Consider the following 19816-nt stretch of genomic DNA (forward strand, 5'->3'; position numbering starts at 1 on the left):
CGGTTTGCAGAACTCAGCCATTCCCATGGCTGACGGCAGTTGAAATCCAGCACGTATTTTTCTCTTTCAGGCTGCGTGAGTGAACTCTTGCGTGTTGTGGGACAGATTCAGCGACAGGGAATCTGTTAATCTCTCACATGTGCGCTTCCTCTGAAGTAAAGCGTGGCGATGAAGCTGTTAACCTTTCTCACCAGCTGTTTCTTTTGGTGCCTGTGTTGGCAGAGGCAATGATTCCTCCACGCTACAGAACCCAGAAGACTTAATCGCCTCCAGAGATATCCCTGAAGTATAAAGGAGGCATTAAACATTACCCAGAACAGAGGATTCAAGAAAGAGTCTTTTAAAGAAAGACTTGCGATGATAGAATGCATTCCATGAGCACCGGACAGCTCAAAGCGCTTCAAGGTGTCAGGGTTCAATCAGTGCTTCAGTTTTTAGTGTAACACCTTCACAGTGTTACTGGCACTTGTACAAACAGGATGGCAGCTAGTACGTGTCACAGGACAGCTTTGACTGGGGGAGGGGTGAGGTGCTGTTTAGGTTAGTAACTGAGCTGAATGCCTGTCCTTAAACCTTTGTACGCCCTTCTAATCCCAATAATATTTAGCCTTTTAGAGAATGATTTGGATCAACAGTTTCAATCTGGCGCAGTATTTTCAATCTATGCTTCAAGAAGATGGCTCACACCCGCTTTCTCAAGGGTAATAAAAGATGCTGGCTGAGCCAGCGATGCCCATATCCCGTGAAATAATGTTTTTAATCTCCAGAAAGATAAATAAGGATAATAATATGGGCAGCACAGTAGCACAGTGGTTAGCACTGTGGCTTCACAGTGCCAGGGTCCCAGGTTCCATTCCCCGCTGGGTCACTGTCTGTGCGGAGTCTGCACGTTCTCCCCGCATCTGCGTGGGTTTCCTCCGGGTGCTCTGGTTTCCTCTTAGTCCAAAGACGTGCAGGTTAGGTGGATTGGACATGCCAAATTGCCCTTCATGTCCAAAAAGGTTAGGAGGGGTTATTGGGTTACGGGAATAGGGTGGAAGTGAGGGCTTAAAGTGGGTCAGTGCAGACTTGATGGGCCGAATGGCCTCCTTCTGCACTGTATGTTCTATGTATGTTTATATTCTATGTAACTATAACACTGGCCATAACTCTATACAACAACTTGCATTGCTATAGTACAAGGTAGCACAGTGGTTAGCACCGTGGCTTCACAGCGCCTGGGACACGGGTTCGATTCCCGGCTTGCGTCACTGTCCGTTCTCCCCGTGTCTGCATGCGTTTCCTCCGGGTGCTCCGGTTTCCTCCCACAGTCCAAAAATGTGCGGATTTGGGGAATTGGCCGTGCTAAATTGCCCCTTCGTGTCCAAAAGGTTAGGTGGGGCTACTGGATTATGGGGTAGGGTGGAGGCATGGGTTTAAGTAGGGTGCTCTTTCCAGGAGCCGAATGGCCTCCTTCTGCACTGTAAACTCTATAAGCTTCCGGAGGGTCACAATGTGGCAGGCCAACCTGAGCATTGGAAAGGTCAAGTGCAGAGGTGAAAAAAGGCATCGGTGAGGGTATTAGCGGCACATGAGTTGAGACAGGGCAAAGTTCTCTTCAATATTCAGGAAGAGTCCTCTATGCACAGAATTCAATGGGCACTGAGCGAGGACTCAGTCATTTGAACTTTACAGGCATGGGTAGTCTGGAGTTTGGAGGTGGGATGGGGCAGACAACTTACATCAGTGAGGAAGTAGGGGCAGCAGGGTAGCATGGTGGTTAGCATAAATGCTTCACAGCTCCAGGGTCCCAGGTTCGATTCCCGGCTGGGTCACTGTCTGTGTGGAGTCTGCACGCCCTCCCCCTGTGTGCGTGGGTTTCCTCCGGGTGCTCCGGTTTCCTCCCACAGTCCAAAGATGTGCGGGTTAGGTGGATTGGCCATGCTAAATTGCCCGTAGTGTCCTAATAAAAGTAAGGTTAAGGGGGGGGGGGGGTTGTTGGGTTACGGGTATAGGGTGGATATGTGGGTTTGAGTAGGGTGATCATGGCTCGGCACAACATTGAGGGCCGAAGGGCCTGTTCTGTGCTGTACTGTTCTATGTTCTATGTTCTAAGTAGGTTACAGAACTTAGGCTGTGGGTTGGATGTGAAAACAGCAAGGCTTCACAAAGGAAATGCTTTTCAGAAAACCCATACAGTAATAACGGTGTAACAAGTTATATTGGCCAGTTTATTTCAGTCGCCATGTCCAACATCTGGTGAAGATCTGGAACGCACCCTTTTTAAAATCACTGGTGGATTCCGGCCCTCAGACTGGAAATCCACACATGGTTCAGCCATTTAAGTGTTGCATTTTAATTCCCAGCGAGGCCCAAGGTATGGATGGAGGTGGGGCAGTAAATGTGCTTTGCCCCTTAATTCGCCCCCTCTCCTCACCGTCTCGCCCACCCACCCCAAAAAACGAGTTAGGTCACATTTTGCAGGTCCCAATAATGTCAGGGTTCTCTGGGAAACTGACTTGACTTCATTAGATTCAAATTCAGTCCATCTGTTGATTTTCGACGGGAGATGTGAGAATGTGAGGGGTATCCCTCAGCGTGGGCTGTGTTTATTATGTAACTCCAGGGCCCAGGCGCCTGGTCGCTCCTGCAGCCGGGAGCACAGCTGACAGCTTGATCTGAAAGTACTTCTCCTGCTGTGTTCAATCAGCCACTTGGTCCAGGCACACTCCACAAGGCAGCACACTCCAATCGGTGAACAGCAGGAGATTGCACTCTGGGCTATTTGTTTACTTTATGCAAAGGTTAACCTGTCACAGGAGCATCGAGTCTTATTATTCAGGAACTACAGCTGGAACCTGGGCTGTTAAAGAGTAGCATCTTTATCCGGAGCCCTAAAAGCACTGTCTGACTTTTGCAGGGGATGCCTTACGGTGACACACCCGGATGAGTCAAAATGCAGATGGGCTGTTCAGCTACCGAGGGCATCATAGTTGACGTCTCAATTCTCTCCTCACTGACATGCACACCACACATGAACCTTTTAGAAGGGATCATTAGATAGTGATCAGGCACAGATGTAGGCACACTCCAGGGCAAAGGGTGGGGGGGGGGGGGGGGGGGGGGGGGGAATGTGGAGTAAACAGTTCACTAATGTGAGTTTTGGAGGAATTAAAATTTCCTCATTTGCATCTCCAAATCCTTGGTGCGTCCTCAAGGTCTTGCCCTTCAACTCTCCGTATCTAGTGATGCTGGGAATGGGAGGCAAGCTCTGTATCAGTGTTATGACAGCAATTGTAGCTGCTCAGACCCCATTAGACTATACACTGAACAGGGATCAGAGGGGATAGACAGAAATTAGAACAATAAGTCATAACCTTCGAATCAGAGCCAAGCCACACAGAAGAGAAGTTAGGAAGCACTTTTTCAAGCAAAGTGTGGTACAATTCATAGACCACAAAATGCCTGCAGTGTAGAAAGAGGCCATTCGGCCCATCAAGTCTGTACCAACCATCTGAAAGAGCACCCTACCGAGACCCACCCCCCACCCTATCTCTGTAATCCCACCTCAGCTGCACATCTAAGGACTATGGGAGGACAGAGGCCCCCAGAGCAAACCCACGCAGACAAAGGAGAACGTGCAAACTCCACAAGACAGTCACCCAAGGCCGGAATCGAACCTGGGTCCCTAGCAAGTGGGACTTTCTATCACAAAATCCAGTAGATGCCAGTTCAATCAATAATGTGAAATCTGAGATCAATCGATTTTTGCTGACAAATGTAAAAATGGATATGAAGTCAAGACAGATGAATGGAGTTAAGACCATCCTCGATCTCAATGAATGGCAAAACTGACTCGAGGGGCTGAATGGCCAACTTCTGTTCCTAGATTCACCCTAAGTAACACCTGCGTCCACCCCTACAGGATATTCTCTGCCCAGTTTCCACTAGTAGTAAATTTTCCCTCCTAAAAAACCTATGTGTGCCACAACTCTGGTCTCAATCATCCTGTACCCTTTGGTGATGGCTGAGAAAAAATTGCGGCGATCTGGGGAATTAAACTTCTTCGTGGATAGGAAAAACGGGAGCTGACATTATCTCCTGCAGCTTTTAACAAGGCAGCAAGAATAATTCATTCCACCAGACAGGCAGCAGTGCCTCACATGGGTCAGGTTTGTCAAATTCAACTACTGAGGGGTGTGGGGAAGATGGAGAATAATAATTTTTATTAGTGTCACAAGTAGGTTTACATTAACACTGCAATGAAGTTATTGTGAAAAAGTTGCTCAACTCTGCGTGCAGAGCATCATTGCAAATAAAGCTGTGAAGATTTCTCCCGCTCACTATCTGCATGAAAATCCTCTCCCACTTTTCTTCATGTTATCTATAATTTCACTCGCTAACTGCATTCACGATTTTGTTCCATTTACTCCTATTTCTCTTCCAACATTGGATTTACTCCTCTACCATTCCCTCCTGACTCCAGATTCCTCTTTATTCACCATTCCTTCCATTTCGGGACAGTAGGTTACTCCTTGATTCTTTGCACCAATCTCAGGAGCTATTGCTTAACCCAATGCAGCTCTCCGCAGGAGATCTTCCCCCAGTCCTTTCATCTCACCAACTTCCTCCTCCACCTTCAGAACCCACTCGAAACCTCGACGCTTTGGCCCAGGACGCAGTCCCTCTCCACATCTTTACATATTTACCTCCTGCTTGGCATTTACTGCCGATAATCCCCTCTGTCCTGAAACCTCAGAGACATTTCCATATGTCGTGCGACAGAAATGTAATTGCTACCCACCCTTCCCAGGTTCCACATGATCCTAAGGTCGGTATTCAATGACTCCCAGGTTTACGCCTCAGCACCTCCTGACAGCCTAGATAAACATGTTTTCAGGAGCTGTGGGTGTGAAGACCATTGCAGAGCGACACTTTGCAATCCAGGAGCTGTGTGAATTTCCTGCAGTTCCTGTTGGCACAAATCCCCCTCCTGTCAAACAGAACCCAGGCCTTCCCAAGTTCCCACACTGCCATGAAGTCATGGAACCCACAGCTGCATCACCCCCAGCTTCAGAGACTCGGCCCTCTCACCAGGGGGTCTTCAGTTCCAGTTTGATACATGTCGCAATTTCTTGGGCATATTCCAAAAATTGACTCCCTGTCACACTCTGTTATAGATTGAACACACTGGGGCAACAGGTGGTCAGAGTAAGTCAGCAGGTATGGATCGGATGGACGATTAGTACTTTGCACCAATACAAGTTTAAAGATGTTAGTGTTTGATGGCCTGAGATAGGAGTGGGGAGCAGGCAATACTGCACAGGTGGAAATGACCATTATTAAATGGGAGCGAGAGGTTTGAAAGTCAAAGTTCCATGACACGGTATGAGATACAGTGCCACACAAGTGACATATGAGCAAAATTCTAGCTCACGGAATGAAAGGGAAATGAGGCATTTGGATAAGAAATTGGCAGAGTGACAGGAAACAGAGGGCGCGATTCTCCCAAAAGGGAACTGATGCGCTATCAATTGTACTAAAGACTCAAATAGGGTACAAGAGAGGCTTTATTACAGTTAGATGTTTATCCTCCGACTGCAGCTGGTAGAATGGCTGCTCAGGAGAACTCATACATATTTATACATCTCCTTGTGGGCGGAGCTAGCCGCAGGGGCTACCAGTGAACCTGTAGTACAGGTACTGCTGTACGTCCGCTAATACAGGCACACACCGTGGATCACCACATTCAGCCCCTGTTAAAAATGAGTCCGGTGGGGGCTGCGTGGAACTATATACAAAATTGTGAGTTATTTACAGAGGGGAGGGAAAAAAATCTATGTGTCCATCTTGTAACCCGGTGCCCGTCAGAGGTTAAGTCTGTCCAGTGGTCTGACGGTTCGCTGGGAGCAACGTAACAGTGGTGGCGATGTCTGTACAGGCGGTGGCGGCATCGACAGCGTCAGTGTTGGCGGTGTTGGTGCTGGCCAGTAGCTGGATGACTCCAGGAGCGTGCCAAAATCTTTTTCGTCCTCTAGCGTGGGCAGGGGAAGGAGGGATGGACCTGGTGGGGCTGGTGTTGGGAGCGCGGGTGGCGCGTGGGTGGGGAGGTGTGTGGGAGTGGGATTGGCACCCGTGGGAGCCAGGTCCCTGAGCGAGACCGTATCCTGGCGGCCATCGGGGAACTCCACGTAGGCATACTGGGGGTTGGCGTGGAGCAGGCGTACCCTGTCCACCAAGGGGTCCGCCTCGTTGAGTCGGACATGCCTACGCAGTAGAACCGGCCCTGGAGCTGCGAGCGAAGTCGGGAGCGACACCCTGGATGTGGACTTCCTAGAGAAGGTAATAACACGTTCATGGGGTGTGTTATTCGTGGCAGTGCACAGCAGAGACCGGATGGAGTGCATCCGGGGGGAACCTGCTACCAGCGAGAGGCTGGGAGGTTTCTGGACCGTAGGGCCAGCTGGACGGCCCTCCATACTGTCCCGTTCTCCCTTTCTACCTGCCCGTTTCCCTGGGGGTTGTAGCTAGTCGTCCTGCTGGAGGTGATACCCCTGCTGAGCAGGAACTGATGCAGCTCATCGCTCATGAATGAGGATCCCCTGTCACTGTGGATATAGTCGGGGAAACCGAACAGAGCGAATGTGGAATCCAGGGCCTTGATGACGGTGGCAGACGTCATATCCGGGCATGGGATGGCGAATGGGAACCTAGAGAATTCATCGACCACACTAAGGATATATGTGTTGCGGTCGGTGGAGGGGAGGTGCCCTATGAAATCCACACTGAGATGTTCAAAGGGGCGGGACGCTTTCACCAGGCGCGCGCGGTCTGGCCGGTAGAAGTGCGGCTTGCACTCCGCACAGACCTGGCAGTCTCTGGTGACTGTCCGTACTTCCTCAACGGAGTAGGGCAGATTGCGGGCCTTGACATGGTGGTACAACTGAGTGACCCCCGGGTGGCAAAGGCTGTCGTGCCAGGCACGAAGCTGGTCTACTTGTGCGCTGGCACATGTACCTTGGAAGAGGGCATCTGGGGGCTCGCTGAGCTTGCCAGGGCGATACAAGATCTCGTAATTATAGGTGGAGAGCTCGATTCTCCACCTCAAGATTTTATCATTTTTGATCTTGCCCCGCTGCGTGTTGTTGAACATAAAGGCTACCGACCGCTGGTCAGTGAGGAGAGTAAATCTCCTGTCGGCGAGGTAATGCCTCCAGTGCCGCACAGCTTCAACGATCGCCTGGGCCTCCTTTTCAACGGACGAATGTTGAATTTCGGAGGCATGGAGGGTGCGTGAAAAGAATGCCACGGGTCTGCCTGCCTGGTTTAGAGTGGCGGCAAGGGCGACATCTGAAGCGTCGCTCTCTACTTGAAAGGGCAGTGTCTCGTCTACTGCGTGCATCCCGGCCTTGACTATGTCTGCTCTAATACGGGCGAAGGCCTGTTGTGCCTCGGCCGTGAGGGGAAATTGAGTCGACTGTATCAGTGGGCGGGCCTTGTCCGCGTATTGTGGGACCCACTGGGCATAGTAGGAGAAGAACCCCAGGCAGCGTTTGAGGGCCTTGGGGCAGTGGGGAAGGGGGAGCTCCATGAGGGGGCGCATGCGGTCGGGATCGGGCCCCAGGAGTCCGTTTTGGACTACGTAGCCGAGGATGGCCAAGCGGTTAGTGCTGAACATGCACTTCTCCTTGTTGGAAGTGAGGTTGAGGAGAGATGCGGTGTGGAGAAATTTGGCAAGGTTGGCGTCGTGGTCCTGCTGGTCATGGCCGCAGATAATGACATTATCTAAGTACGGAAACGTGGCCCGCAGTCCGTACCGTTCAACCATTCGGTCCATTTCTCTTTGGAATACCGAGACCCCGTTAGTGACGCCGAAGGGAACCCTAAGAAATTGATAGAGGCGACCTCCGCCTCGAAGGCAGTGTATGGACGGTCTGATTTGCGGATGGGGAGCTGGTGTTAGGCGGATTTAAGGTCAATCGTCGAGAAGACCGGGTACTGTGCAATCTGATTGACCATATCAGATATGCGAGGGAGGGGGTACGAGTCGAGCTGCGTGTACCGATTGATGGTCTGGCTGTAGTCCACGACCACCCTATGTTTCTCCCCAGTTTTAACCATCACCAGGGGCTCTCCAGGGGCTGTTGCTGGCCTCGATAATACCCTCCCGAAGCAGCCGCTGGACTTCGGACCTGATGAAGGTCTTGTCCTGGGTGCTGTACCGTCTGCACCTGGTGGTGACGGGTTTGCAATCTGCAGTCAGATTGGCAAAGAGGGAGGGAGGGTCAACCTTGAGGGTCGTGAGGCCGCAAACGGTGAGTGGGGGTAGGGGCCCGCCGAATTTGAGGGTGAGACTCTGGAGGTTACATTGTTAATCCAGGCCCAGTAATAGTGTAGCACAGAGATTGGGGAGAACGTACAGGCGGAAACGGCTGAATTCAACGCCTTGCACGGTGAGGTTGACCAGACAGAAACCCCGGATCGGGACAGAGTGGGATCCGGAAGCCAGGGAGATCCGCTGGTTGGTGGGATGGACCACGAGGGAGCAGCGCCTTACCGTGTCCGGGTGGATGAAGCTATCGGTGCTCCTGGAGTCTAGTAGGCAGGAGGTCGCGTGGCCGTTGATTAGCACCGTCGTCGAAGCGGTAGCCAGGTTGTGAGGACGGGACTGGTCCAGCGTGATGGAGGCGAGCAGCGGGCGATCGTCCGAGGAGTCTGATGAGGAGCGGCAGCGACCCGGACCCAGCGGTCCAGTCCCGAGGGGGAGACAAAATGGCGGCGTCCAAAGGACCTGTGGGGGAGAAGATGGCGGCGCCCATGCAGCGCACGTTGCGAGCGCAGGGCAGCATGGCGGCGCCCATGGTGCGCACGTTGTGGGGGCGGGGCAAGATGGCGGCGCCCACGGGCCGCACGTGGACCTGGGGGGAGAAGATGGCGGCGCCCACTGGTCACACGTGGCCCTGGGAGCAGAGGATGGTCGCGCCCATTGTGCAATCGGCTGAGGGAAGGGATAGAAATCGGGCGTGACAGCGACAACTACGCGAGCCTGGCACACCGCCGCAAAGTGGCCCTTCTTGCTGCAGGATTTGCAGGTAGTGGCACGGGCTGGGCAGCGCTGGCGGGGGTGCTTCTGTTGGCACGGTGTGGCGGGCAACGCAGGCATATTGTGCAGGAGCGGCCCCAATAGGGGGGATCGGTTGCGGGGTTCACAAGGGGTAGGATGGGTGGACTGCGCAGCAAGCGGGGTAGGACTGAACATTACAGGAAGCGACCGTCATGGAGAGCGCTAAAGCTTTCGTCTCCGTTAGGTTGAGCGCGGCCCCTTCCAGCAGTCGTTGCCGGATGGGGTCCGATTCAATCCCCGTCACGAATGCATCACGCATGAGGAGATTGGAATGTTCCGTGGCCGTGACGGCCTGGCAGCCGCAGTCCCATACGTGAGGGATAAAGGCCCGCCAGAAGTCTGCAATCGACTCACCGGGTAGTTGTACGCAAGTGGCGAGTACATGCCTTGCAAATAGAGTGTTCGTCTTCTGGACGTAGTTTTCTTTAAGGAGTTCCATGGCGCCTGTGTAATTCGGCGCATCCTGTATCAGCGGGAACACGCTGGAGCTCAACCTTGAGTAGAGAACCTGGATTTTCTGAGCTTCCGTCGGCTCGGGAGTCGCTGAGTTGATTTTGGCCTCGAAGCAAGCCAGCCAGTGATTAAAGTCCTTTCTGGCGTTCGGTGATTGCGGATCCAGCTGCAAGCGATCTGGCTTGATCCTGATGTCCATGATGCGGAAAATCTAACTGTAATAAATTGATGCTCTATCAATTGTACTAAAGTCTCGAATGGGGTACAAGAGAGGCTTTATTACAGTTAGATGTTTATCCTCCGACTGCAGCTGGTAGAATGGCTGCTCAGGAGAACTCACACATATTTACATGGCTCCTTGTGGGCGGAGCTAGCTGGCAGGGGCTACCGGCGAACCTGCAGTACAGGTACTGCTGTACATCCCCTAATACAGGCACACACACAATTACACAGTGGATCACCACAGGAACATTTAGCCACGTGCTTCCCGGTGCTCCCAGTGCCGAGATGCATATGGCGATTCAATGCAACTCACGTTGACTAAGGGATCTGAATGGGGGACAGGCGGCCGAGGCTGCATATAGCCCTGTTTTGTACAGTGGGCAGCTCTGCTCGTCAGAACTCCCATTGTAGCGAGAGATCGGGACACCATTTTTAAATGGCATCTCAATCTCCGAGGCCCCCAAATTAATCCCCAACCTCCACCACCGCCGCCCCCCTCCCCCCAGCCTGAACACAATATGGGAGAGTCCCAGCTGTACCCCCGCCAAGCCCCCCACCCCCCCGTGCCCCCCCACCTAGCCGCCCCCACCCAGCCACCCCCACACCCCTCCCCCCGTACCCCTCCCCAATACCCACGCTGGACAACCCCGCCCGATCACGTGCACAAAATGCCAGCTTGGCACTTTGGCAGTGCCAACATGGCACTTTGGCTGTGCACATTCCATCTAGCAGTGCCACCTGGGTACCAAGCTGGCACTTCCAGGGTACCCAGGTGGCACCAGCAGTGCCAGGGCACCATCCTGCTCAAAGGCCATGCAGTTGGGGGCCTCCGATTCCCTGCAAGACCCCAGTGAGTGCCATTCCGTCTGGTCCCCCATATGTGGGGACCAGTGCTGAACAGCACTTGCCCGAGGTCTCGGAGCAAACGGATTGAATTCCAAAGCCTCAGGAACCTCAGGAATCTGCATATTAGAATTAGGTTTACTTCCTTGCTCTAACATGCAGGTTTGCCAAAAAGTGAATGGTCGGGATTCACATCGCAATGTCTCGCGAGATCGCATTGGATCTAGCGAGTCGTGGCGAGCCAGGTAGATCCCAGGAGCGGGGCCTTCCGGCTTTCAACAGCCACGCTGTGCCGCAGTGAGCTGCTTTTCCGGCGCAGCATAGCCGTTGGATCATGCCCAGAGAGTATAGCGATAATGGTTCTTTTTCAGATTGGAGGAAGGTTTGTAGTGGAGTTCCTCAGGAGTCAGTGTTGGGATCTTTGCTCTTCCTGATATATATTAATTATCTAAATTGTGGTGTTCAGGGCATGATTTCAAAATTTGAAGATGATACAAAGATTGGAAACATGGCCAACTGTGACGGGGATAGTCTTGAACTTCATAGGTTGGTGGATTGCGAAGACCAGTGATAGATGAAGTTCAATGCAGAGAATTGTGAGGTGATTAATTTTGGCAGGAAGAATATGGGGAGAAGGTATAAAATAAAGGGAGAAACTCTAAATGGAGTAGCATGAACAGAGGTACTTGGTGTATATCTACATAAGTTATTGAATATGGCAGGGTATGTTGAAAGAGCAGTTAATGAAGCATATAATATCTTACGCTTTATTAATAGGGGCATTAAGTACAAGAGTAAGGAGGTCATGTTAAAACTTGTATAAGACAAGACACCAGTTAGGCCTCATCTGGAGGTCAGCATCAAGTTCTGGGTGCCGTACGTAAGGAAGGATGTGAAGGTATTGGAGAGAGTACAGAGAAGATTCACAAGAATGATTCCAGGAATAAAGAACTGGAGCTTTGAGGATAGATTGGGAGGTTGAGACTATTTTCCTTGGATTGGATTTGTTTATTGTCACGTGTACTGAGGTAGAGTGAATAGTATTTTTCTGCGAGCAGCTCAAACAGATCATTTAGTATATGAACATAAAATAAAATGGAAAGAAAATACATTATAGGGCAACACAAGGTACATAATGTAAATACATAGACACCGGCATCGGGTGAAACATACAGGAAGTATTAATCAGGTCAGTCCATAAGAAGGTCGTTTAGGAATCTGGCAACAACGGGGAAGAATGGGCAGCACGGTGCACAGTGGTTAGCATTGTTGCCTACGGCGCTGAGGACCCGGGTTAGAATCCCGGCCCTGGGTCACTGTCCATGAGGAGTTTGCACACTCTCCCCGTGTCTGTGTGGGTTTCGCCCCCACAACCCAAAAAGATGTGCAGGCTAGGTGGATTGGCCACGCTAAATTGCCCCTTAATTGGAAAAAATAATTGGGTAATCTAAATTTTAAAAAAAAACAACGGGGAAGAAGCTGTTTTTGAATCTGTTCATGTGTGTTCTCAGACTTCTGTATCTCCTGCCCGATGGAAGGAGAAGCTGGAAGAGTGAGTAAGCTGGGTGGGAAGGCTGTGAGGAGACTTAATAGAGGTATTCAAGATCCTGAGGGGTCTGAACAGGCTAAATCGTGAGTAACTGTTCCCACTCAAGAGAGCATCAAGAACCAGAGAGAACGGATTTGGACTAATTGGCGAAAGGAGTCAAAGTGATGTGAGGAAAAATGTTTCCACCCAGAGGGTGGTTGGAGTCTGGAACAAACTTCCTGAGAGGATGGTGGAGGCAGGTTCGATCGTGGTATTCAAAAGGAGATGGCATTGATATCGGACAATGAAGAATGTGCAGGGTTATGAGGATAAGGCAGCGGAGTGGGGCTAGGTAGAAAGCCCTTTGAGAGAGTCAGTGTCGATCCGAGTGGCCTCCTTCTGCGTTGTAGTAACTCTGTGATTCTGCTAGTTTTACATTATGGGACCAGTGCCTGCTTGGGAAGTCCAAACTCACAAAGGGAATTTAACCCTGGAAGCCTGAAACCCCCTTCTAAGTAGCACCAGGGATGTACCAAAACCACATAGTCTGCAAGAGGGGCCTCACGGTAGCATGGTGGTTAGCATCAATGCTTCACAGCTCCAGGGTCCCAGGTTCGATTCCCAGCTGGGTCACTGTCTGTGTGGAGTCTGCACATCCTCCCCGTGTGTGCGTGGGTTTCCTCCGGGTGCTCCGGTTTCCTCCCACAGTCCAAAGATGTGCGGGTTAGGTGGATTGGCCATGCTAAATTGCCCGTAGTGTAAGGTTAATGGGGGGATTGTTGGGTTACGGGTATACGGGTTACGTGGGTTTAAGTAGGGTGATCATTGCTCGGCACAACATCGAGGGCCGAAGGGCCTGTTCTGTGCTGTACTGTTCTATGTTCTATGTTCTAAGGCAGTTCCCCATCACTTTCTAAAAGGTAATTAAGGATGGGAACAATAAACGTTGGCCTCGCCCGGAATACCCAGATCTCTTGAAAAAAAGGAAAAAAAAACCTTTAACAGTGGCCATTGAACCATATTTGGGAAAGGATTACTTCTGAACCAGAAAACAGACATAAACACACCACACATATCTACACACACACACGTGACTGGATAATCATCACATCAGTTAGTGTCCCCTCCTTCAGATGAGGCCAGTGAAGCCTGATTAAAAAATACTCCGACTGCCACTCTGTCAGAGATCAGAACGTAAACCGGGCGATTGAACTCGGGGATCTCTATAACGTGTGCACTTAAACAATGAGCCATTTGGGGGGGGGGGCGAGGGAGGGGTGACGCAGTGTGCCAGGCGTCTCGACAAAGACCACTTTCTTTCACGCAGAGCAGGAAATGGTTAAATATCGTGACAAAGGCCCTGGGTTGCTTTCTTCGCTGAGGAACAAAGCCCAGGTACAGAAATAGGAAGGGAGAAATAGGCCTGCAGCTGTTGCAAGTGGCAGCAGACGGTGCATCATCTGACTCACACTGAATCCGCTCCTAACTAACTGCATCATCACATGCTGGCTGAAGCTGCACAGATCCTAATGGCTACTCGCCCTCTCTCGTCAAATACATACAGCAGGAGAATCAAGAGTGTAGAATTGACACAGGTCATGCTGCATCCAGCAGCTTGTCAAAGATGATATTCCTACATTCTCAGCCAAATCCCTCGATTCCGAGAAAATTCCCTGCACTCTTCCCCCCCCCCCCCCCCCTCTCTCTCTCTCTCTCTCTCTCTAGCATTGCCTCTTCCCCACTTGCCGTGTGTGGCAGATGGCACTTCATTTGAGCTGCACAGTACATCAGAGCATATTAAACAACCAGTCTGTAATGCTGATCCACGGCGGGACTCGGATATCGAGGTAAAACAATCTCCTTTCATCGTAAAGTTCCACCGCCCTGTCTGGAATTTATAACAAAATAGGCTCTCTTTCCGTGGGAGGCTCGCGTGCCGGTTTGGTTGGTGCCGTTCGAGCCAGGCCAGGAAAAGTGTCGGCACAAAAAATTTGGAACGGGAGAGAAATCAGGAACAGCTGCTCATGAACCATCAGCATCATCCCTGCCACCTCCAACCCCGGTGAGCAGCCCTGTCACAACCACTAAAGTCACACAACTGAGGAGAGGGGAGAAGAACGAATAACCGGGCAGTTAGATATCATGGATGTGTCTCCAACAAAGCTTCTGCACCAGGACTACGTAACATCCTCAGAATACGGGACACTGAGAGACTGCAATTCTCTCAGTTCAGGGAGTAACGAACCAACAGAATGCAACTACAACAGCTCGGAGCCCAACTGCCTCACTGATTCCACATCTCATAGCCACTCGCCAATCTCATCCGTTGACTCTTGCAGATTTTCTCCTCAGTCTCTCCCTTGCACCTCGGCTCAAGGGGCCTGTGGCCACCCGTGTCAGGTTAACAGCCTTCCTTCGCCCTCAGAGGACAGAGGTGAGGAGGGTCAACAGATGAGGAAGATTCGATTGCGCTACCCAGGCAGAGAGCGGCAAAGCGCCAGCGAGAGAGAGAAGCTGAGGATGAGGGGCCTGACCAAGGCCCTGCACAACCTGAGGACGTACCTGCCTCCGTCGGTGGCGCCGGCGAGTCAGAGCCTGACCAAACTGGAGACCCTGCGCCTGACCATCCGCTACATCTCGCACCTGACTGAGCTGCTGAGATTGAGCGAGGAGGGCCCGTCGGAGGGCAGGGACACTGAGGGCAGGTGCCAGATGTGCCCGCAGGACCTGGGCTGCTGTCAGGACAAGTCACAGTGCCCCCCGCCAGAGTGTCTGACCCATCCGGACAACTTGATTTTGAACAGCGAGACCCGTATGCCATCAAGGTTTCAGGATATAACACTCTATCAGGTACGTCAGCCATTTTTACGGTATTATTTGAGATGTCTGGCTGTTTGATTAACAGCACGTGATTATCAAGGCAATACCCAAAATTTTCCTCAAGTGGAAAAAAATTAGTAATGGATGAAAATAAATCAGGGGAAACCCCATTAAATTTGCACGGAGTCTTAGCTTCATCTGCAACCCATCATTGTAAAAAGTACAAGAGATCTCCACCCCTCCTACAGTGACACCAGCTGGTAGCCATACTGCATAGTTTGGTCACTCAGAATTCCCAGCCCAGGCTCTGATCTTATCTTAGTGGAGTGTTGAGGTTCGGAAAGGGGGCTGTAATCATCTCAGTTTCCAAGAGAAAATCTAAATGCAGCTCCTGCTGACTAGCACGGTGACTCTTGCGAGGAGTGTGCACAAACATTAAGGGACTGGAGCAAAGCAGAGGCTTTCTCTGTTATGCTTCAACACCCTGACACCAGGCTGGGAAACGAAGAATAAGGACAGGGTGATTACTGGGGGGGGGGGGGGGGGGGGGGGAGAACTACATTCATGGAATTGGATGCAGGTAAGAATCATTGCCCTCAAGCTGAGGGGGGAATGCAATGCACAAAGTGCATCAGGGTTACTGCATCATATCTGTACCGCACCGTCTAATGTAGTTAACAACCTGTCTCCATTTTTACAGAGTTTCGCAGAGAACAATGGGAATCTGCAGCTGGTCCCTTGGTTTCCATGGCAACATTAGGACCCCTCTGGGCCTGACATATTCTGAGGAATTAGTCATTTGAAAAATATATTAAGTTAAGTATTTTTTCATGTAGATGTTTATTTTGTTAAACCTGTGAAAATTATTTGATATATTTTTGTTATGCTGGTTTTACTGTCTGTACATTCGAATCGTGGAAGAAAATAAAGCATTTTACGTTTGATAACTTTGGTGTTTGTCTGCCCTTGAAATGAAGGAGCGTAGGTAGGTTTTTTAAAAAGAGATTCACCCGTGGAATGTGGACGTCACTGGCTGGGCCAGCATTTATTGCCCACCCGACTTGCCCTTGAGAAGGTGATGTTGAATTGCCTCCTTGAACCGCTGCAGTCTCGGAGGTCTAGGTACGCCCACAGTGCTGTTAGGGAGAAATTTCCAGGATTGGGATCCAGCAACAGTGAAGGAATGGCGATATATTTCCAAGTCAGGATGGTAACTGACTTGGAGGGGAACCTCCAGGTGGTGGCGTGCACATGCATCTGCTGCCCTTGTCCTTCTAGGTGGTTAGGATCGTGGGTTTGGAATGTGCTGCCTTGAGTGAGTTTTTGCAGTGCATCTTGTATATAGTACACACTATTGCTAATAGTTGTGGAGGGAGTGAATGTTTGTGGATGGGTACCAGTCAAACAGGCTGCTTTTTGCTGGATGGCATCAACCTTCCTGAGTGTTTTTTAAAAATAAATTTAGAGTACCCAATTCATTTTTCCAATTAAGGGGCAACTTAGCACGGTCAATCCACCTACCCTGCATATAGAACAGTACAGCACAGAACAGGCCCTTCGGCCCTCGATGTTGTGCCGAGCAATGATCACCCTACTTAAACCCACGTAACCCGTATACCCGTAACCCAACAATCCCCCCATTAACCTTACACTACGGGCAATTTAGCATGGCCAATCCACCTAACCCGCACATCTTTGGACTGTGGGAGGAAACCGGAGCACCTGGAGGAAACCCACACACACACGGGGAGAACGTGCAGACTCCACACAGACAGTGACCCAGCCGGGAATCGAACCTGGGACCCTGGAGCTGTGAAGCATTGATGCTAACCACCATGCTACCGTGAGGCCCTCTATCTTTGGGTTGTGGGGGCGAAACCCACGCAAACACAGGGAGAATGTGCAAACTCCACACGGACAGTGACCCAGAGCCGGGATTGAACCTGGGACCTCGGCGACGTGAGGCAGCAATGCGAACCACTGCGCTACCCTGCTGCCCCAGCTTCTGGAGTGTTGTTGGAGCTTCACTCATCCAGGCAAGGGTGTGTATTCCATCACATTCCTGACTTGTGTCTTGTTGATGTTGGACAGTCTTTGGGGAGAGAGTAGGTGAGTTACTCTTTGCAGAATTCCCACCCTCTGGTCTGCTCTTGTAGCCACAGCTTTTAAATAGTTGGTCCAGGTCATTTTCTGGTCAGTGGCAACCTCCTGGTTGATGGTATTTCGGTACTCATCCATGCAAGCGGTTAGGCACTGACCTTTCATTGCACCAACATGGGGGGTTCAAACGCAGAGGTCAGCAACTTGCTCATCCAATATTCAATAGGCATAAGAAACAAAGGAACGGGAGGAGACCATTCAGCCCCTTGAATTGTTCCATCATTCAATTGGATCATGGTTGATCTGTATCTTAACTTCATTTGCTCAATCTCGTGCAATCCTTTCTCAACAAAAGCCCATCAGTCACAGTTTGGAAGTTTCCTATTGACCCCAGCTTATTGAGAGAAAAGATATTCAGAGTTCTACTATACTGTGCCGGAAGAAATACTCCCTGATGTCACTCGTGCTTGGTTTAGCTCAAATTCATTTTTTAAAAATATAAATTTAGAGGGCCCAATTATTTTTTTCCAATTAAGGAGCAATTTAGCATGGCCAATCTACCTACCCTGCACATCTTTTGGGTTGTGGGGGTGAAACCTACGCAGACACGGGGCGAATGTGCAAACTCCACACGGACAATGACCCAGGGCCGGGATTCGAACCCGGGTCCTCAGCGCCGTGGGCAGCAATGCTAACCACTGTGCCACCGTGCTGCCCTTAGCTCGAATTCATAATTATCTTTTTGTTCTGGACTCACCCTTCTTCCCCCCCCCCCCCCCCCCCCCCCCCCCCCCCCCCCCAACCCCATGAGGATCATTATCCAGTTTGGCATATGTCACATGACAAATGGTGGACCTGGGGGCGATTTTAACCTTACCTGTGGACACTAGATGGCTGGTAGTTAAAATCGACCAAATCTCTTACTTGCCCTGGAGCAGATCTGCTGTGATTTTAACTCGTGCCACTGTGAAGACAGCAAGTGTGCCAATACCTGTGCCTTCTTTTTTTAACGTAACATCAGGCCCATTGTGCCAACGGGACCTGACTGTAAGTTTTATGAGGAAGATTCTCACCAGGATGACTCAACAAGGGGGTGGGCCGAAGCCTAAAGAGGCCCAAAGAGGTAAGTTTACATGTTATCCCCTCATTTCCTTGTCGTGCTCGGAGGAGCGGAATGTGGACAGTGGATTAAGTGAGGCCCAAGCATTTAAAAACCCGGGCCTCCCTTTAAGCAAGTGGGTGATGTTTGACTGATGCCAGAAGGTTCTGGTAAAAATTAACCCCCCCCCCCAGTTAAATTTGCGGCTAAATATCAAACCGTTCCGACAGCCAGCCTCCCTCCACTGCTGCGTTGTGGTGGAATATTCTAATCAGAATCTCCCCTGTTGACAGTCCTGCCTCCATTACAGTGACAATGCTGTTTTCTTTTTCCGTTAATCATAGAATTAGAATCATAGAATTTACAGTGCAGAAGGAGGCCATTCAGCCCATCGAGTCTGCACCGGCTCTTGGAAAGAGCACCCTACCCAAGGACAACAACTCCACCCTATCCCCATAACCCAGTAACCCCACCCAACACTAAGGGCAATTTTGGACACTAAGGGCAATTTATCATGGCCAATCCACCTAACCTGCACATCTTTGGACTGTGGGAGGGAACCGGAGCACCCGGAGGAAACCCACGCACACACGGGGAGGATGTGCAGACACCGCACAGACAGTGACCCAAGCCGGAATAGAACCTGGGACCCTGGAGCTGTGAAGCGATTGTGCTATCCACAATGCTACCGTGCTGCCCCTAAGTTGCAGAGTGACGGCATGGGCCATCCTCATCCACTGGTGAACTCCCACAAACATATGAAAACTTATGAGAAGACCCAGTGATCCATCTACTCTGTCCTTGTGGGTGGATGGGGGAGTGGAGGAGGGGAGAGGGGGAAAGCCAAAAATGAGCCTAATGGATAGTAAAGAGTCTATTGGCCTTTTGATTGGTGGAGCAAGGGTTGACATGTCAGTCGACCAATGCTGGCAATGTGGGGCTGGAATGGATGGAGGCAGATTGTTCATCACAAAGAGAGTATTGGGGTTGTGGTGATATGCATCACTGTATATACATAAAGGTTCATGTAAATACACGACAACTAAGTAACCACAGAGGGAGCACCAGAGATGTCATGACATGCAGACATACAGCCAATGGGTCATTACAACAGGACACAACCAATGGGTAATCAGGACACCCAGAGGTGGCATAACCACAAGAGGGCACTTCACAACCCATATAAAAGGACAGGGCACACATGCTCTGCCTCTTTCCACAGATAGACATCTAGAGAGTACATCAGGGTTGATCAGCAGCATCACACCCAGCACGTGGCTTAGAGCAGGCTGGTAACATTTTCCCCGTGTCTGCGTGGTTTTCCTCCGGGTGCTCCGGTTTTCTCCCACAGTCCAAATATGTGCGGGTTAGGAGGATTGGCCATGCTAAATTGCCCCTGGTGTCCAAACAAAAAGGTTAATTGGGGCTACTGGGTAAAGAGGATGGGGTGGAGGAGGCCTGTGCTTGAGTGGGGTGCTCTTTCCAAGGGCCTGTGCAGACTCGATGGGCCGAATGGCCTCCTTCTGCACTGTAAATTCTATGAAATTCTATTTTCTATGTTTCTAGGTTCCCAGCCAACAGGATCCAGGAAGGTTAGTGCAGTTGAGCATTATCGTATCAGATCAGTCATGATCTCATAGAATGGCAG

At 50.8% G+C, this 19816-nt stretch overlaps 1 protein-coding gene across 1 annotated transcript; it reads left to right on the forward strand.

Annotated features, from left to right (window-relative positions):
- Positions 1-13465: 13465 nt before the first annotated feature.
- On the forward strand, positions 13466-15894 carry LOC119974556 (mesogenin-1-like). Its single transcript, XM_038813546.1, has 2 exons — positions 13466-14999; positions 15670-15894. Exons 1-2 carry the CDS (start codon positions 14292-14294, stop codon positions 15727-15729), a joined length of 768 nt encoding a protein of 255 aa, XP_038669474.1. The 5' UTR covers positions 13466-14291; the 3' UTR covers positions 15730-15894.
- The last annotated feature ends 3922 nt before the right edge of the window (positions 15895-19816 follow it).

This window comes from Scyliorhinus canicula, chromosome 12 (genome assembly GCF_902713615.1).
Source record: "Scyliorhinus canicula chromosome 12, sScyCan1.1, whole genome shotgun sequence".
Classification (NCBI taxonomy): Eukaryota; Metazoa; Chordata; class Chondrichthyes; order Carcharhiniformes; family Scyliorhinidae; genus Scyliorhinus; species Scyliorhinus canicula.

Excerpts from the sequence above, each read along its gene's own strand:
- LOC119974556 (XM_038813546.1), top strand. The coding sequence starts at position 14,292 with ATGGATGTGTCTCCAACAAAGCTTCTGCACCAGGACTACGTAACATCC. Across the intron at positions 15,000-15,669 it reads AGGATATAACACTCTATCAG|AGTTTCGCAGAGAACAATGG; the intron begins GTACGTCAGCCA and ends CCATTTTTACAG.